General features: G+C 45.1%; 1 protein-coding gene across 5 annotated transcripts; it reads right to left on the bottom strand.

The window, feature by feature from the left end:
• Positions 1–296: 296 nt before the first annotated feature.
• Positions 297–18,426, bottom strand: LOC109732906 (uncharacterized). Of its 5 annotated transcripts, XM_073508930.1 has the most exons (16): positions 17,994–18,111; positions 17,788–17,895; positions 16,727–17,410; positions 15,562–15,762; positions 15,052–15,363; positions 14,806–14,924; positions 13,618–14,649; positions 13,142–13,283; positions 12,890–13,049; positions 12,638–12,801; positions 12,142–12,221; positions 11,313–11,412; positions 11,070–11,131; positions 10,500–10,656; positions 1,658–1,847; positions 730–1,342 (listed from the first exon to the last, which is right to left on the bottom strand). In XM_073508930.1, the coding sequence occupies exons 3-15, from the start codon at positions 16,955–16,957 to the stop codon at positions 1,677–1,679; spliced, it is 2,931 nt and encodes a 976-aa protein (XP_073365031.1). In that variant the 5' UTR covers positions 16,958–17,410; positions 17,788–17,895; positions 17,994–18,111; the 3' UTR covers positions 730–1,342; positions 1,658–1,676. The 5 variants fall into 5 exon arrangements, 4 of the variants coding, with proteins under 4 accessions (XP_020147695.1, XP_020147693.1, XP_073365031.1 ...); XM_020292106.4 differs by having other exon boundaries at positions 297–1,847; positions 17,994–18,365; XM_020292105.4 differs by lacking the exon at positions 17,788–17,895 and having other exon boundaries at positions 17,994–18,426.
• Between the last annotated feature and the right edge of the window lie 427 nt (positions 18,427–18,853).

Genomic DNA, 18,853 nt, shown 5'->3' with positions numbered 1-18,853 from the left:
GTCTGGTGGTTGTGCGTCTGTCAGGCTACGTGTTCTGTGGATTTTCATATGCGTTCTGAAAGGGATTCCAGACAGAAATGTAGCTATCCAACGGATAGCTCATCAGCCGTGATCTTAGCCTAGCCCTACTTATACGCCAGCATGCTGGCATCGACATGTACGACGATGTATTTGTTCGGGCCTGATGCAATGGATGGGCCATTCGTGTGCCGACTACTTCAAAGCTGGAGTGAAAACTAAGAGAAAAGTTCTACGGAGTTGACATGGTCTCTCTGCGAGCTAACAAACAATCAATGTACACGAAACCACACAAACTAACCTCGATTTTACACTGTTATAAGGCAGACACAAAGCGCATGTCTGAACTACAGGTATCAGGACATGGAAGTGATGGCACGCTGACCAAGCAAAACATCGAGACAAGTAGATAACATACTTGTATGCCGGCATAGGATATTGCATTGGAAAGTATAGGGTACCAGTTGCACCAAATTGGCACCTGAAAGGATAAGACAGCTGAGCTAGGGTGTCTCACAGAGCATCGCTCCGCATTCTTCCAAGAACTCCACTCTGCCAGTGTTTACAATTTCAGCTAGATCTGCAACTATCAGCTCTGCGAACATCTGATTCGCAGGTCAGATAACATCTCTTTGACCATTGCAGATCGTGGTAGCCTTCAGCATAAATTCAGCAGTTTCGAAAACCAGAACTTCCAATGGGAGTGTGCAATTTTCCAACCACCAAATTTTTCATTGAACAAATTTAGAACTATCAACCCAAAAGTACCCAACTTTCAAATGAAAAATACCAGAATCAAACCCAGAAAATCTGACATTCAAGAGGGGAACACCAACTTTCATCCAGCAACTTCAAATTTTCAACAGTGAGAAACGAGTAGACAGTATCATATCCCTCGAAGGCAGCAGCACCAAGCCATCCATTGTGGTTTGTGGGGGACAGACCACTGGATTTGGTTAGCATTTGATGACATATGGTGTACAACTTCACGTCCCGAATGGACATGATTTTAGTAGTGACTTGGCAGCGATGTCTTTATGGTAGGTTCAACAAATTTTACCAAAGAACAGAGTCCCATAACCAATCTGTCCTGTCGCCCAGTTAGTGGTGATCTTGTTGCAATTGCTGAGAGGGCAACAAGGAGGCCCCAGTAAGGTCAGGAGTCAGGACATCAAATACCAGGTACGGCATCACTATGCCTGGATGCCCGCACTTTGGATGCACCGTCAATGGCAGGAGGCCAGAGGGCAGGCAAGGACCTTCATTGTCCAAGTAAACCCACAATATTGCCAGAGTTTTCAAGTCATGTAACTTCCCCTTTTCACTGAAAATTTTGAAATGAATTTCCAACATTATAACTTCCCAACCGAGCATTCCATCTTCAAGTATAAAAGCTCCATAAATTAATCAATAACACAGCTCCAATCTCTTTAGTGAAAGGAATATACAAGAACTGCTGATCTTAACAATATGTATCTCTGAATGAAGAAGCCTCCCCCCACGTTCTGCTTCTTCTTTCTGCTTGCAAATGCAAGCAAAGAGACCTCACAACTAGCACACAATCACACTCACTAACTTTTGTCATGAAGGGATGCAAAAGGTGAACTAGTTCCGGAAATTGCAAGATAAATGGATGCACCTCTTTTCACATTGTCATGTCAGAAGTAGAAGCAGCCCACATCCTTGGTGATTTTCAAAGAGTGATACTCATTGTAGTTCAGATACCCCCAGAAGCGAGAAAGACCAAGCTCCTCATACTTTGAAGACTTCGAATGCAAAATATACAAATCTTTGATGTTACTCTCAAACCTCGTTCTAATTGCGTCCACCTGTGCAGGAAGATAGATGCTCTCAAATTTCATATTACTATGTTACCAGAAAGGACATGTATATAATTAGCAGCTGCTACATAGTGCTAGGTAAGATTTGGAGGAAATGGAAACCATCAATAGTACTGCAGCAAGTAAAGTGCATGACAGCAGACATTTAGCAAATCTCAGCAACTACTGATAGAACACACCAACAAATCTATTACTGACGGTGTAATACGGGGGTGGCCGCTCGGTGGGGAGCCCGGCAGCAGGCCCGTCTTGGGGCCCACAGGAGGGGCCCTGGAAGCCCGGAGAGGCGGCAAAAAGACCACCTTGGCGAGCAAGTCAAGGTGGCAGCGGCTTAGATCAGATCGATCTCCTGTAAAACCCTATCCCCTGTCATCTATATAAGGTAGGGGTTGGGGGTAGCAAGGCCCATCTACATCCGTAGAACCATACTCTCGCTAGACTCATACTCCATCCCCCATTATAACCCTCGCACGATGTATCCCACCATGAATACAAAAACAAAGCAGGACGTAGGGTATTAGGCCAACTCCAACCGTCGACCCCAAACGGACGCCTGTTTAGTCTGGATTTTGTCCGTTTGGGTAGGGCGATGGGGCAGCGTCCAGCCGTTTTCCTGGATGCGTTGGCCGTGCTCCCAACGCGCTGTCGCATCTGGTCCGGCACGGCCGGCTGGAGCCCCTATATGCACATTTTAACTATGCACATTGTAAAAATAGTTTCACAACCAAATAAATCAAACATTGCAAATAGTCTTACAAACAAATAGTTCCACATCCAAAAAAACACAATCAAATGGTTTTATAACCCAGTCGAAATTGTCTTCAATAGATGGAAAGAAAATGAACCGATGCATCTATTGGTTGCCAATGTGATTCCACATGTGCTCAACCAAGTCATCTTGGAGCTGCATGTGAGTATGCCAACCACGCATTTCACGATGGAATTGGGCAAACTATTCAAACGTTGCCGGTTCTTGGTGCTCAGGCTCAACATTTACACCCTGGAAATCAAACCCTTGACCATAGATGATGTCATCACGCTCATCCTCCACGATCACACAAGCAGTCGTTCTTGGTGCTCAGGCTCAACATTTACACCCTGAAAATCAAACCCTTGATCATAGATGATGTCATCATGCTCATCCTCCACGATCACACAAGCAGTCATCATCTCCCAAAGCTTCTTGGTGCTCCATGTCAGTGCATGGTTTCGAACGATACCCATCAAGATTGAAGCATGCCAAAAGCACGCTCCACATCCTTCCTAGCACTCTCTTGCATTTGGGCAAATCTCTATCTCTTCTCTCCTTGCGGATTGGGTATTGTCTTCACAAGAGTTGACCACTGAGGATAGATACCATCAGCTAGGTAGTATCCCTTGTTGTAATGGTGGCATGGTTTTTGAGTCGCTGTATAGTCGCCGACTAATCGCCAAGTCGTTTTCTAGAAATCAGGGCGACTCGCGACTATACAGCGACTTGGGTCGACTAATCGCCGAGCCGTAGGGCTGGCGGCGACTTGACTAGTCGCGACTCAAAAACCATGAATGGTGGCCACTGATCTCAAAGTTGACCTCTGGGGAGTGGCCTTCTGCAAGCCTTGCGAACACTGGAGAACGCTGAAGCACATTGATATCATTGTGAGAACCAGCCATGCCGAAGAAAGAATGCCATATCCAAAGATCGTGTGAAGCCACCGCTTCTAGTATGACAGTGGTACCTTTCACATGCCCCATGTACTGCCCTTGCCAAGCAAATGGACAGCTCTTCCACTTTCAGTGCATACAATCTATGCTGCCAAGCATGCCCGGAAAGCCCCTATATGCATTGATCGTCAACAACAGTTCTGTATCGATGGCAATTGGCTCTCTCATGTACTCAAGGCCAAACACTGCCACCACGGCCTTGCAGAAATTGTACATTGATAGGAGACATGTGGACTCACTCGTACGCACATACTCATCCACAAGATCGCCTAGAATTCCATATGTAAGCATGTGAATAGCCGTAGTGCATTTCTGGTAAGAGGAGAAGCCAATCTTGCCAAGGGCATCCTCTTTGCACTCAAAGTGTGGGTCATATCCGACCACTCCCTCCCCAATACGATTGAACACATGCCTCCTCATACGGAAGCAGCGGCAGAATTGATGTGGTCTGAAGAGCGCGGTATTCTCAAAGTAACCGGCATAGAGCAGGGCGTGGCCACTCTCCCTATTGCGGTTCAAGGCCGGAGCATGACCCGGGATTGATCCCCTGAACCGAGGCCGCTGCCGAGAAATGTGGTCATTGACGACCAAAGCAGCCACCACAAGCTCTTCGTCATCCGATGAACAAAATGAAGTTGTGAAAAAAAATACTCGTCCCCACTATCCATGGTACCTTGTGAGCAAAGTCTCGAACACCTTGCGATCATGGTGGAGATGCGGCCGGGCTCCCCTCACAGGCAGCAGGCAAGGTTGGCGATGGCAGCCGGCGGCTATGCAGCGCCTGCCGGAAGGTGTTGGGGTCAATGGGCGTCGCCAGCGGCCGTAGCTTCCCTAGTACCGGATGAGGCGACAAAGGGCCAAAAACGCCGGCAAAAACTCCTTCGAAACACAGGCATGGGGCGGCTATGGCAAGGGGTGGTCGTGGTTTGGGCGGCCAGAAAAATGTGTGGCGACGGCGATGGCGGGGGGAGGGGAAGAGAAAAGGGGTTGTGTCCCCGACAGGTGGGCCAGGGGAGGACAAGGGTGAGCGTCCCGCCCGCCCGCGGGCTGTCCATTCGATGCAAACGCGGCCCAAATTTGGGCCAAGAATGGGTTGAAAGCGGACAAAAAACGGACATTTGTCCATTTGCTCCCGCGCGTTGGGCCGCGATTTCTGTCCGTTTAGCCCCAAACGGGCACGGCCAGACCATTTGGGGTCCTGCGTTGGAGTTGATCTTACTCCTTCTCGGAGGCCCGAACCTGGGTAAACTCTTCGTGCGACCTCCAATCTGGTACTTACGCCCATGTTCGCCACCCTACCGAGGGTACTGAGGGGTTTCTGCTCCGTCAGTTGCCGCGCGAGGCACGGGCTACGCTGGTCGGAGAACGAACCCATATCGGATCATTATACATGCCCGAAGACTTCATGCCGGGCCAGACCTTCATCTTCGGCTCCTTCGACCTCAAGGTTGACAATCAGGGGCTGCTTTATGACGTAACGCCTCACCCCTTCGTGAACTACAACTGTTTCGGGAACATTGAGTTCGTGTTCGAGGAACACGGCAACACCACATGCGTCAATGCCCCTTCATCACCACTGGCAAAAAAGGAGGCATCGATCTCGACCTGTCTCGGGGCTGCTGGATCTTCACCAACCCACCAGCCCACCCAAACAATCAGCGTCAACATGATCTTCTAGGCCACACCAACCCCGACGACCTCCTAGAGTGGTCAGGCACCACAATAGCCTCCAGCTGCACCGACCATCCGGCCTACGTTCCCCATCCTGGCAAGTTTGCTTTGGTGGTAAATCCGATCATCAAGGGCTTCGGCCTCCCATGGGTTCTGAACTTCTGATGGGCGGTGGCAGTAGCGTAAACATCATCCTCCCCGACACGCTGGCCAAGACGGGGGTCTTTCCCAGCACAGCTTGTAGCCCTCGCTCACCGGCTTCCGCGACTTCGTACCGGGTGGGCCGGTGCGCCCCCTCGAACGGCTCAATCTAGAGGTCGTCTTCGAGGAAGAGAAAAATTACAAATAAGAAACGATCCAGTTTGAGGTCCCCCCGTTCCAAACCGACTACAGCGTGATCCTCGGCAGGATGGCCTACGTAAAGTTTATGGCACTGCCCACCCATGCGTACCTCTAGCTCAAGATGTCGAGGTCCCAATGGCACGATCACGATACATGACAGACCCGAGAGGGCACTCCAAACGAAGGTCGTCAACGTAGAGCTCGCCGAGGAAGCGCTGGCCTTAGCGGAGCTCGAGCACATCATGAAGTTCGTCGACACATCTACAAAAACGCTCCCAACCAAACCCAGGTCAGGGCCCGCGTACTAGCCGACAAAGGAAACCAAAAAATTCCAAGTGCACCCAGAAGATTTGAAGAAATTGATGATTATCAGAGAAGACATGTCAAAGGAACAGAAAGCCGAACTCCTGCAATTCCTCCTGAGCAACTGGGACATCTTTGCTTGGAAACCCGCAGATATGCCCGGGTTTCCCACAAAGATCGCACAACACAGCTTCGACGTCCGAAAGGACGCCAGACCAGTCAAACAAGCCCTCCACCGCTTCACCACAGAGAAACGGCGAGCCATCAGCAAAGAGATCGCTCGGCTCCTAGCCGCCAGGTTCATCAGAGAAGTCACGCACCCAGAGAGGCTTGCCTGCGTTGACTACACCGACCTCAACAAAGCATGCTCAACGGACCCATTCCCTTTACCCCGCATCAACCAAGTCATAGACTCAACCGCGGGCTGCAAAGTTCTGTGCTTCCTGGACGCCTACTCCGGCTACCACCAAATACGCATGAAGGAGTCCAACCAGGAGAAGACCTCCTTCATTACACCTTTCGGGCCCTTCTCCTACATCACCATGCCCTTCGGGCTCAAGAACGCCGGTGCAACGTATCAACGAACCATGCGAAAGTGTCCTCACGACCAGATCAGCGTCAACGTCGAGGCATACGTCGACAATGTAGTCATCAAGTCAAGACATGGCTCCAGCCTTCTCTCCAACCTCGAGCAGACATTCACCAACCTACGGGGCTTCAGCATAAAGCACCCTGAAAATGTGTTTTCAGGGTACCCTCGGGACAACTCGGCTTCATGTCGCTCAACGAGGAATCAAGGCCAAACCGGAGAAGATACAAGCCATCATCAACTTGAAGCCCCTAGAAAAGATCTGGGAAGTCCAGAAGCTCGCCGAGTGCGTTGCAGCCCTCAGTCGGTTCATCTCCCAGCTCAGGGAGAAAGCACTTCCGCTTTACCGGCTCTTACAGAAGAATGACAAGTTCTACTAGAGCAACAAACCAAAGGCCGCATTCGTCGACCTCAAGCGTCTCCTGCAATCCAACCCGCAGCTGGCCTCCCTGTTGCAGCCCGATCCGCTATATATCAGCTGTTATAGTATATGTGGATTGCACTAGCCCTTTCCATCAGTTCGGACTTTTGGTTGCGTTGGCTGTTGCAGTCTGATCCGCTATATATATATATCAGCAACCACACAGGTAGTCAGTGTAGTTATAGCAGTAGAGACATCGGGTTCTGCATCCCGTATACTACGTTAGTGAAGTGCTGACACCATGCAAGACCCGCTACCCACATTATCAGAGGATCATGTATGGCGTGTTCATGGCGGCCGCAAGCTACGTCACTACTTCCAGGCAAATCCCATCACGGTTGTCAGTCATGCCCCGCTATCGAACATGGTTCTATGGTCATCCAAGGATTGGGGGCCGACATCGTCCTGATCTCACCGTGCGGTGATAGGATGAACTACGACCTACAGATACATTTCCCCAACTCCAACAACGGGGCAGAATACGAAGCCCTCCTCCACGAGCTTCGCATTGCGGCCTCCATGGCATCTGTCACCTCATCTGCCGTGGTGACTCCAACCTCATCGCTCAACGGTGATGAAGACATTCGACACCAAAGGCCCAAAGATGGTCGCATACTGTGCTGTCGTCTATGTACTAGAAGGAAAATTCGATGGCACCGAACTACACCACGCCAAGCATACTGACAACGTGGCAGCTGACAACTTGGCACGCATGGGGGCAGCCCAAAAACTAGTCCCGGCTGAGGCATTCCTAGAGGTCCTACACAAGCCATTTGTGCAGCTACGAGAAATCGCAGAAGACTCCGACCTCCGGTGGACCAAAGCCTGCGGACGCAGAAAATGAGGCTGGAGAAGGGGAACTCGCGGAAGAAACTCTCGTGGTCACCCCGACCTGGACTCGGTCGCTCCTCGCATACTTGATAAACAGGACCTACCCGAAGACAAAAAAGAAGTCCGGTGCATTGTTTGCAGGTCCAAGGCATACACAGTCATCCAAGGAGAGTTGTACAAGTACAGTGTCACAGGCATCTTCCATCGTTGGGGGCTTGATATGGTCGGGCCCCTCGCCACAACGCCAGGCTGTTTCAAGTTCTAGTCACCGTCGACAAATTCACAAAGTGGATAGAAGCCAAGCCCGTCACCAATGCGGAGGCTGACACAGCAATAAATTCACCTTTGGTATAATCCACAGATTTGAAGTCCCCCACGACATCACCGATAATGGCTCCAATTTCACAGTAGACACATTCAAAGAATTCTGTCGCAACCGGAGGATCCAAATCGATTACTCGGTTTCACACCCACAGTCCAACAAGCAGGTGGAGTGCACCAATTGGTTAATCATGCAAGGTCTGAAGCTCCGCCTCATTACCCCTTTGGTCCAAGCAAAGGGAAAATGGGTTGATGAGCTCTCATCCGTCCTATGGAGATTACGGACAACTCCAAACAGATCAATTGGACACACCATTCTTTATGGTCTACGGGGCCGAGGTGATACTCCCTTCCAACATAAGAGTACGAATAACCACATGTCTGTGTGTACAAGGAGGCCATGGAAGAATTCAAGAAAGACGACATCGACACCAAGGAAGAAGCTCGGCTCATTGCCCTCGAACGCACAACCGTCTACAGCAAAAACTACACCAATACAATGGAAGGCATGTCCGAGCGTACGAGTTCAACGGCGGCGACTCATCCTCCACCTTAAGCAGAAGCCACGAAAGAACAAGCTCTCCTCCCCATGGGAAGAGCTTTACATCATTCACGAAGCCCTTAGCGATGGGGCTTACTACCTCCTCAACCGCAAGACAAGCCGGATCACGAAGCGTCCATGGAACGCTGCCCAACTACGTCTTTTTTATTAAGTTACTCTTTAGCAAGCATAAGCATTTTTTATGTTTTTAGCCCCCTTGTTTTAGCTCGATCCAAATAAACTGCTGAATAAAGGAATCATTCTAGGTTCCCATGGTGATTTGCTATTTCAATTGTTAATACAACGAACACAATGGGATAGACCTAGAGGTAGAAACAAACGTATCTCTCTGCTTGCCAGGCTCGGGGGTTGTACTAGCATCGTGGACCTCCCCACGGTCTGCACAGAGGCTGCATCATGCATTCCTTCTATTAGTCTGGACCCGAGGGCTGATTGGCCCTTGCCGACCTCCTAGTGCCACCAACACGGGGCTGCATCGACGTAAGAAAACGATTTGGTAATCCTTATAAAAAGGGCATAGCCGAGGGAAGACGGAGGCTGAATAACCTCTGGTCGCGTCATTCCCCGATCAAAAACAAAGAGGCCTCAGGCAGTATAACACACTTGATCTCCAAATAAAACTGTTAAAGGACAAGAAACTGATTCAGGTATGCATCACATGAATAAGTTTGTCTATGATGGGCATCACCCAAGCCGCAACGACCACTACATCTTTTTCAAGCTACTCCAAGCCTACATCCAGGTCGCAGTCCGCCGCCACCATAATGGAGGCCTCCCTCCCTTCCTCAAATAAGTCGAATAACTGACAATCTCGGGAATCAAAGTGGCGACGACCTCCGTGGAAATATCGGGGCGATGCACCTTTAGTTGCGCAAGAATGGGCCGAGCTCCTTCGAAAGCAGCAAACTCCTGCAGCACAATTAGGTGCTCCGTTCACGAGCTCAATCAGAGGCCGCGGGCGAACGTCCACTCCATTGTGTCCGGGTTCCACATCAACCCCGACACATGGACAAGAGCTCGGGTCATCCGCCGCAACAAAGGTGCCGCCACGTTCAACCTCTCCTCTGGTGGGGAGCCCGACAACAGGCCCGTCTCAAGGCCCACAAAGATAGGTGAAGACCTAACCACAGGAGGGACCCTCGGAGCCCGGAGAGGCGGCAAAAGACTACCTTGGCAAGCAAGTCAAGGTGGTGGCGGCTTAGATCAGATTGATCTCCTGTAAAACCCTATCCCCTGTCATCTATATAAGGTGGGGGCTGGGGGTAGCAAGGCCCATCTACATCCGTAGAACCATACTCTCGGTAGACTCATACTTCATCCCTCATTGTAACCCTCGCACGAGGTATCCCACCATGAATACAAACACCCGGAGGCGCAAACCTAGGTAAACTCTTCGTGCGACCTCTGATCTGGTACTTCCGGCCATGTTCGCCACCCTACCGAGGGTACTGACGGGTTTCTGCTCCATCAATTACCAACTATTCACAATGTGACAGAATATCCCTTTAGTGTGACCAATCTTCATCTATGGTGTTTGGTTCGGGCACAATTAACAGTTTAAGCTCCAAAAAGGAAAAGGAAAAAGGAAAGGGGAAGCACCCAGTATACTACCATAACTTTGAGAGGGTTTCTGGCGTTTACAATTAGAATCAAACTCAATGGATTATATCAGGATTTTCCGGATAGTCAGACAGGGAGCTAAAGACAGACCTACTCAACCATAGATTATTTGTTCCCAGAACTATGATACATACATCGTTCTTAGGGAGAATAATCAATAATGGTTATCAGATCAGTAAAGATCTTTTATGTGCATGCTGGAGTTGAAAGAATAAACCCAGAAGACACAATGTAATACTTCCAGACAACTTTGTCCATGTGAAATCAAGAGAATACCTGAGAGAAGTTTATAAGAGAATGCAGATTAAGCTGATTAACTGTTGATTCGGAAAGGTCATTAAGACTCTTAAAGCATGACCGGAACTCCAAAGCTTGTTGAAGCATGCTTTTGATTATGGTGGCAACTGGTTTTGTCTCATTGGATAAGAAACATCTGGAAAAAAAACACCATGCAGTTAGAAGCAAACGTAATATAACACAAGAAAAAATCCAATATTATAGTCAGTACAGAATTAGCAAAAGAGATGATACTCAGGAAGTATAGACACCAAGTAAATGGGATAAACGAAGTTCTCTTGGCAGCTAAGAGATAATGTCAGAAGTACCAGATTCCCTTGCTTTCTATCCTACTTGGAAGAATTAGATACTCAATTGAACAGCCAAATGTGAGTTTGTGACAGGACAAAACAGAAAGTAGTCTAATAATTATCTTTATTATGCTCATTGCAATAAATCACACTAGTTCATGGCATGAACCACAATTAAAAAAAAAAACAGCTGCATAAATTGCCTATATACATGTAGTAAAATGAAAACTAGTTTCATTTTTGTGGGTAAAGGCCTTACATGTGAAGTGCGTCTGTAACATAACACAAATGCACATACTCGATATCCCGCATATCTTTAACCTACAGAATAGTTGAGATCAGTATACGCGCAGCCACCCAGAAAAGCTCAATCCAAGTAAGATCATTATCTCAAAAGAGGTAATACGTTAATAGATAATAAACTCATGATGTTTAAAAAGGTATATTTTCATCCTCTTTGAATGTAAGTAACATAACTACTATGCCAACAAATATATTATACCTGATGTTTAAGGGAATGTTGAAAACGACGCCATGATATATCAGACAAATTGCAATGGTGGTACTGCTGTAATGTTGATAGAAAATGGTAAACTTGATGTCTGATAAAAGAAAGGATAGTTATGTCAAGAAACAAACCAATAAAATAAGGACACATAAGTCAAGAGTAGAGGAACAGAAGGCATTCGCATAGTAGAAGCAACTACACATGAGAACATTGAGATAATTCATTATGCTTCCGCATAAAAATGGAGGATGCTATTTTAGATAATATGGACGTTGGTCTGTGCAATTGCAAATCAATAATTTAACCATCCAAAATGACAATATTTTTCTCAGAAGATTAAAAGGTTCAACCCTCCAGCAATGTTTTCAACAGTACATGATGTAACTTGAATTACATCTGACTAATTCTACTTTTTGGAATGTTGTTTGGTAGAAACAGGACAATTTTGCAGTGACTAATGAGTCGGCAGTACAAAAAAGATAAAATTAACGATTTTGTTTTGATAAATGTGGCAATTACAAATGTCATATTTATAGCAGGTTTAAGGGACTACTTTCCTGACCATCAACCACTATCTATTTGGCTATGGTTATCTAATACTAGAAAACCACTGAATGAATAATCAAACATGAATGCAACAGTTACTTTTATTATGACTTGGATATGCCAACATGTATTGCATTTCGAGATATTTTTAGAATAACAAGATTTACCAACAGATCAAACATTCAAATACTCGAAACAAATCAGACATTATGTTCTTAACACTTCAGTGGAATATTTGAATGCCACAAAGCTTTGGAAAGGTTTTGTATGTGCGTACCTCACTTTCATCACAGAGTTTAATTTTTTCAATATATCAGGTCTACTGCGGCCAGAGCGACTGATTAACTGTGTCAACTCCTACAATAAATTACCATATTATAGTCACATAGCAGCAAATAAGTCCCACGTCACCACAATTATGGATATTCACATTTGTTGACAGAAAAATATTCTTGTAACTTCTCTTGAAGAAAATTTAGTAAAAATCACTCGACGGTAATTTTGTATGTGAACAAAGGGCACTCCACAAACTTGTTCAGTTTCAAATAGATCCTACATCTGGGTTGGGTCTGAGAACTCTCTGTCCCCCGATTGATGCGAACTAACAATGACGACCCCTTAAATTTCTGTGTAGTGCTTATTTATTTATTTATTTTCTCTTGCCTAATTGCCTCCAGCTGCAGCCTTGTGGGTTTTGCCATACATACAGATAATAACAGAAGCTTACATGGCATGTACATTTCAATGAATTAAGACATCGATAAAGGAATCACCTTTAGAAACCGCCATACTTCAGTCAGTGAAAAGACTGCAAACCTGACTTGAACAAGATAACAGAATATTTCAGCATATCTCCTAAGTGCCTCCTCTGTAATGACAATATTCACTGGCCAATCAACTTTATAACCCAGCAAGAAGTCATCCAGCATGTGGAAACCTGGCCGCCAAAAGTTGGGCCGTTAATAATTTGAGAAACAAACCTTCAGTTCTAAAAACTATAGTCAAGGACAAGATCAAATTATTACCATGTTCAGAGGCTGCCACAGAAATGACTGGCTGTTCTTTCATGTATATAAACAGTTTTTCCTTATAAGGATCGGTATCACATGAAGACCTCTGCAAGGCCAAGTCAAGAAGCCCTTGGATCTCTGCTCTTTTCTGCTCAGACTTAACAGAGAACCATTTCTGCATGGGGGGAAGTCAGACTTAACAGATTTGTGCATATAAACATGAGTGCATGGCGTACAGGCTAAAAAAAAACAGTTGGATAAAATTACCTTATGATAAATGGAAACAATAAAAGATTCTGCCCAGTCAGCTAGTTCCATGAAATGGTACCGTCGTAGTGCTAGTAGATGTCCACAAAGATCAAAACCCTCCTCAAGCAACTTCATTGTGAAGCTGCTAACATATTTATATCTTTTATTACAGTTAGGGAATAACAGGTAGAAAGAAAAATACTGGCCAACAACTTTAGTGGTTTATAAGCTTTAGAATCATAGCCTGGATCAGATTTATTTTTTCCCCAACAAGATGGTTTTTTACTTGTAAAAGCAGTTGATGAACCTAATACATGACAGATGGACTAAGTTTGACACAAAAAAAAGGCATTTAAAAGACAGTACATCACAAATTGGCGTTCGTGAAATAGTCTATGATGTTATGCTGATAGTAATAGTAGAATGAACAAGAGGCATTATGATCAATCTGACATTATGAACTGCACTGTACAAGCATATACAATTAAGGATACTGAAGCAGAACTTCTTGTATAATGCACTTGTCAATAGCTATATCAAGTGGCATATCAGATGCTGAACTACTATCTCCAGCTATCTTTTCTGTTGATTTAGCAGTATATTCTAACAATTTCTCCCATAATGCTCCCCCGCAGACATATTTTGGAAGATTATCACTTGCTTCCGTTTCTCCTGATGAAGCAAGGTATCCCTGACTCCCTGTCTTAGCTTGAAGAAGCTCGCTGGAACAATCAGGCTGTTTCTGAGCAGTGGAATGTACAACCTTTGTAGCTCCGGCTTCAGACTCCACAAGGGACGTACTTCTTTCACAGTATACTTCACATGGATTTGTGACTGACTCGAAAGCAAAGCTTTCAAGTGCTTGATTTTTCCATTTTCCTCGCAAGTCACTCTCCATATGATGACCAGCCGCATTCTTCAGAATGGGATTGGTGCTGAGATTGTAAGAAATGCTAGAATTCCATGAATGATTTATCTTGCAAGACTTATCTGTGTGTGATGGATAAACTACATCATCATGTGATACTTGCTCCACTGCACTTTCATTGTCCGTATACAGAAACTCATCAACTAAACACATTTTTCCAGGGGAACTATTAAATGTGTTCTTTGGAAATTTGCCAAATGGCCAAAATTTACTATACTGGTAATCCAGTTCTAGAGCATCAGGCATCACATTATGTTCCACATTCTGCGAGTGCATGGGAACGTTGATGCAACCCAAATCAACATTTCTATGGTCCTCATCATTAGGGCTTGAAGAGTTTGTCCCGTTGTGACGAGAACTAGTTTGATGTGAAAGCACATTTTGGGTTTCTGAGGAGCATTTTGCTTCACCTGTACTTGCATGGTACAACGAAAACCTGGAACTAGACAAATTACCACAAGTGATGCCACTCTCAACCTCAATTTCATCCATAGAACTATAAGAAGAAGAGCATTCTGAAGATTCCAGAGGATCTAGTTTATCTGAAGATTCTTGCGATGTTGAATAAGCATCATTGTCTTTTTCATCTGCAGACATACTGTGAGAAAGGACAGATCAGACTAATCTGTTGTGGTGAAGACTTATGATGTACACTGCTCGCATGAGTAAAAAGAGAGTATGCACAATAAAATACAGAAGAAGTGAATGAGAGTGGCAGATTTAACATTGCTACAAAGGTAGATCCAGGACGTACATATCACAAGTTGGTAGAGCATGGATGCCGCCATACAATAGCTCCACATCTGAAACTGATGTGTCTAGAGGGCTTTTACTTTTATGCAGGGAGTTTGACGGAGGACCAAAAGGAATTATCTGAAACATCATGTCATAAAGTGTGATTTAAAAGCATAGTTGACCCAGTATATTAGTACTGTTGCTTTGGCAAGGGCGAAAAACAGACTAGTTAATTCTGGAACTAAAATTAGAGTGCTAACCAGACCTCAATATTTAAGAAATAATGATGGAGCTTCTCTAGCATTGACTTGTACATAGCGTCTCTCTGACATATTACTGCATCAGCCTTGCTTTTTGAGAAAGTAAATGAATTCACTGAGCACTCAATTGGCGTACCAAACCATGGGAGAATTTCCTCCAGAAGGATAGTTTTACTAGCGTCGTAATTATCTCCTCCAGTAGAACAAAGATTGCATGACTTTACAACCTTCATGAGCACTTGAAGCTGCTGCCCAGTGCGTAAAAGAGGATTGCATATATCTTTCAGAAAACATGGAACAGATACATGATTACTTCCCTGTTGGCAGCGATACATGATAAAAACTTAATTAGATCTACTGGAAAAGGAATAACATTTTCATGGTTCAAATGCATGGGTTTATGTGAAGAGTGGAGCATATATCTGAATTTCTGATGTTGAGAATAAATTAGGTCAATAATGACCGTTTAGGCGTTTTTCCTTGAAGCTTCACAAAGACAAGAAGTGATGTCTTACCTTGAAGGGCAATGCAGTGACACCTAGTGGGCCCAACGAACCTCCTTGAATCTGGCTGTTCTCGGTTTGTGTTATGAGAAATTCTTCATAAGGGTCGTCAACACTAGCTCGGTAAATCCATAACTTAATGAAGTTACAGTATGGTTCACACGAACGAATGAAGAGATATTTCAAAAGAGCATAGTGAACTGGATCAGCATCCTACAATTGAAGGGAAATCATTGGACATTTCAAAACCTTTGTCATATGTAGAACGTGAACAGAAGGATATGTCCAAACAGAAACTTTCAGTACAGAAGCACAAATTTATGCCATCAGATAAAGAAAAACTAGCATGATCTTGTGGTAGCTGGTAATCTACAAAACTGTGGCGTTGATTGCCATGTTACAAAGAAATGTCAAAGAAATTAACCCATCCCAGCAGAGACCAAGTAAGCAACTGCGTACACATATAAAGCATAAGAGAAATAAGATGCTCGGCTACGTAGAATATGAAACTAAACATAGCCCAGGGCTCATAGCACCATACAAACAAGAGAGTAAATGCATTGTCTATAGAACAGAGAATATCAACAAAAAAATGAAGCGGTAAGTTCCACAGTGTCATTAAATTTTATTAAGTAAATATGGGAGGGGCTATCACACCATCCTAAATCTTGCATTGCTTATTTGCTTCTCATGGAGGACAGAAATTGCTACCAATATCTCTGCCAGCTATTTTCTAGAACAATGAGTATGAAAAGTTGGCAACACTTCAGGGCGATTATTACCAAAAAACTTAGATAAATAAAAAGCAGCAAAGAATCACTTGAAAGGAAATTTTATTTGATAACATTTCCAAAACTTGAATAGATTCCCTCTCAAAAAGTTCCTTTTCTGGATAATTACAGCAAATATGACCTAAAATTCCATGGCCGTTTCAAACAAGGCATTGGTAAGTCTGAAATGTTCAGTATCATACGTAAAGCTTAGATCTTGCTATTGAGCATGCAAACCAAAGACATTGGCAAGATAAAATATAGATACAAAGTAGCGGACAATAGGAAATCCCTTTAAAAGTTTATTAAATTGAGTTAAACCGAATAGTAGGTTTTAAACAATAAGACGATTGCTTAAATTGAGTTAAACCGAATAGTAGGATTTAAACAATAAGATGATTGCTTACACGAAGGCGGACATACAAATAAGAAAGCAAATCAGTGCCCCGCGGAAAATTCTCAAACTCCAAGTTAGAATCAGTAGTCAAACCCTCCTGGCATAATGCAAGACCTGCAAACTTAGGAAAACAAATATTTCCAAGGGACTTAATATGCCTTCTCAACTCCTCGGTGTGGAGATAAACTTCCAGAAGAGTGATTTCAGAGCTAGAATTACAACTAGCTCTATCTGAGGTCATGGAAGGTCTATCAGGTTGTCCCACTGACCGCCTCAGCTTAATTGAAGGTGGTAAAGTATTCAAGGAACAGAAATAGCCTTCTAGAACTTTTTCAACTGCTGCAGCAAATGCTTGGTTCACTAGACTATAAGGAGGAGAATGCTCAGTATCTTTGTCATCAGAAACATCATGTCCATGTCCTTCTCTATTTCCACAATTTACTTCTCGACTTTGGAAAAGATAATAGTGCACAAACTTGCGCAGGAAGAAAACTGCAAGACCTGTAGAGCCTATAGAATTGAGAATATGTCCTATAGAGGCAGTGCTAGATGACCGTGACCACACATTTGCAATGCGATGAGATGTCCTGTCTGCCGGACTTGAGGAGAACAACACAGAAAGCTCGTCAATCTCATCTAGCGATGATTTGACACCATGCAGTGCATGCAAAGCCAAACGAACCAAAGCAGCATCCTGCAGAATAAAGATGATCCTCACACCCATCAGCAATATAATACTCCCTCAGTCCAAAATAAGTGTCGTGGTTTTAGTACGAAATAGAATGGCACTACCCAGAAGATGTAACACACACACATCTATAATCGCTTCCCAAAAATCTATTCAGGTTATGAGATGTCATCACTAATAATCATCACATCTTTAGCAATTCGCACCTAACTTACTGCATCAGATTAAAACTTAGTTTGAAGATTGTCAAAACATTTCACACCTATCAATACCACATTTCAGGATCCCAGAACAGATAATTCAAAACTTCCCACACTTCACTACCCACACTCAGTAGCCATTTCGAGTAACCCTATTTCACAGCAATCTGCCTACATACCTACCTGCCTACTTATTCTGGCCCCAATCCCCAACCGGAGCAACTTGTTTTAACTTGCGTCCTCTCGCTTTTTCTGCTGAAGGGCACTGCAGACTGCACTCAAAATTTCTCCCTATGAATGTCGCAACTCCCACAAGTAGTTTTGGTTTAGTAGCCACAGCGGGTCGTAACATAATGCTGAATTTAGCTGGGTTCAGATATTTCACTCACAGGAACGGAGGTGAGCTCGTAGATTGGATCCCGAGAGGGACGCCCTGCAGGGTCAGGAACACCGGCGGACGCGCTCTCGGGGGCGATGGAATCCCAGGCTGCAGGCGGCGTCCAGGGGCCGTCCACGCGGAGGCTGACGAGCAGCGACGAGAGGCTGGAGGCGGCGGCCTCCATCCGGAGGTCTATCACCCTAGCTAGGGTTATGGTATGCTCTCCAATGTGGTGTAGCTCCGCGCGTAGATAAAGAGATACGGGAGCAGAGGTGGGCGGATGGTGGTGAGAGCCGAGCGGCGGCGAGGTGCGGATGGCCGGAGGGTTGGCAGCCCCGGCAAAGGGAGTGGCGAGGAACCGGAGGAGAGCAACGAGAGCGCCGGAACCGAACCGAGGAAGAAGAGAATTTTGCGGTTTTCTGCTGAAGCGTCAGATTATGTTTGGACGGTCGGTGATGGTGTCCATGGCATAAAAGCCAATTGTTACTACTTTTTTTTTTGGCAAACTGTAGGTCAAAAGAGGTGCCAAATTCACTTTTCAGCCTTTTTGGCACCGATGACCTATGTTGCTCAGCCGAAGTCAAAAAAAAAAAATCTGGGCATCGGAGACTTGCTCCAATGCTAAACTCTTCAAAGCTGGCTGGAAGCCGCCGGTAGCTAGATCAATGAACTTGTTTATTCCTTATTTTACACCATGTGGTGCCCTCCACTGTGAAGCTGGTGTCATAACTTTTTTCTTGGGCATTAATGGTGATATGGCATCGATAACATCGTGGAAGGCCCTAGGTCTTCTTTTGGTTCAAAAGATCTCTAAAAGAATTTTGAAGGATTCTGATCTTTAAGATTTTTTTCCTCTATGGGTTGTTTGAT

This window comes from Aegilops tauschii, chromosome 2, assembly GCF_002575655.3.
Source record: "Aegilops tauschii subsp. strangulata cultivar AL8/78 chromosome 2, Aet v6.0, whole genome shotgun sequence".
NCBI classification, from domain to species: Eukaryota; Viridiplantae; Streptophyta; class Magnoliopsida; order Poales; family Poaceae; genus Aegilops; species Aegilops tauschii.
The sequence above is the reverse complement of the archived record's forward strand: the minus strand, read 5'-3'. Positions and strand labels throughout refer to the sequence as shown.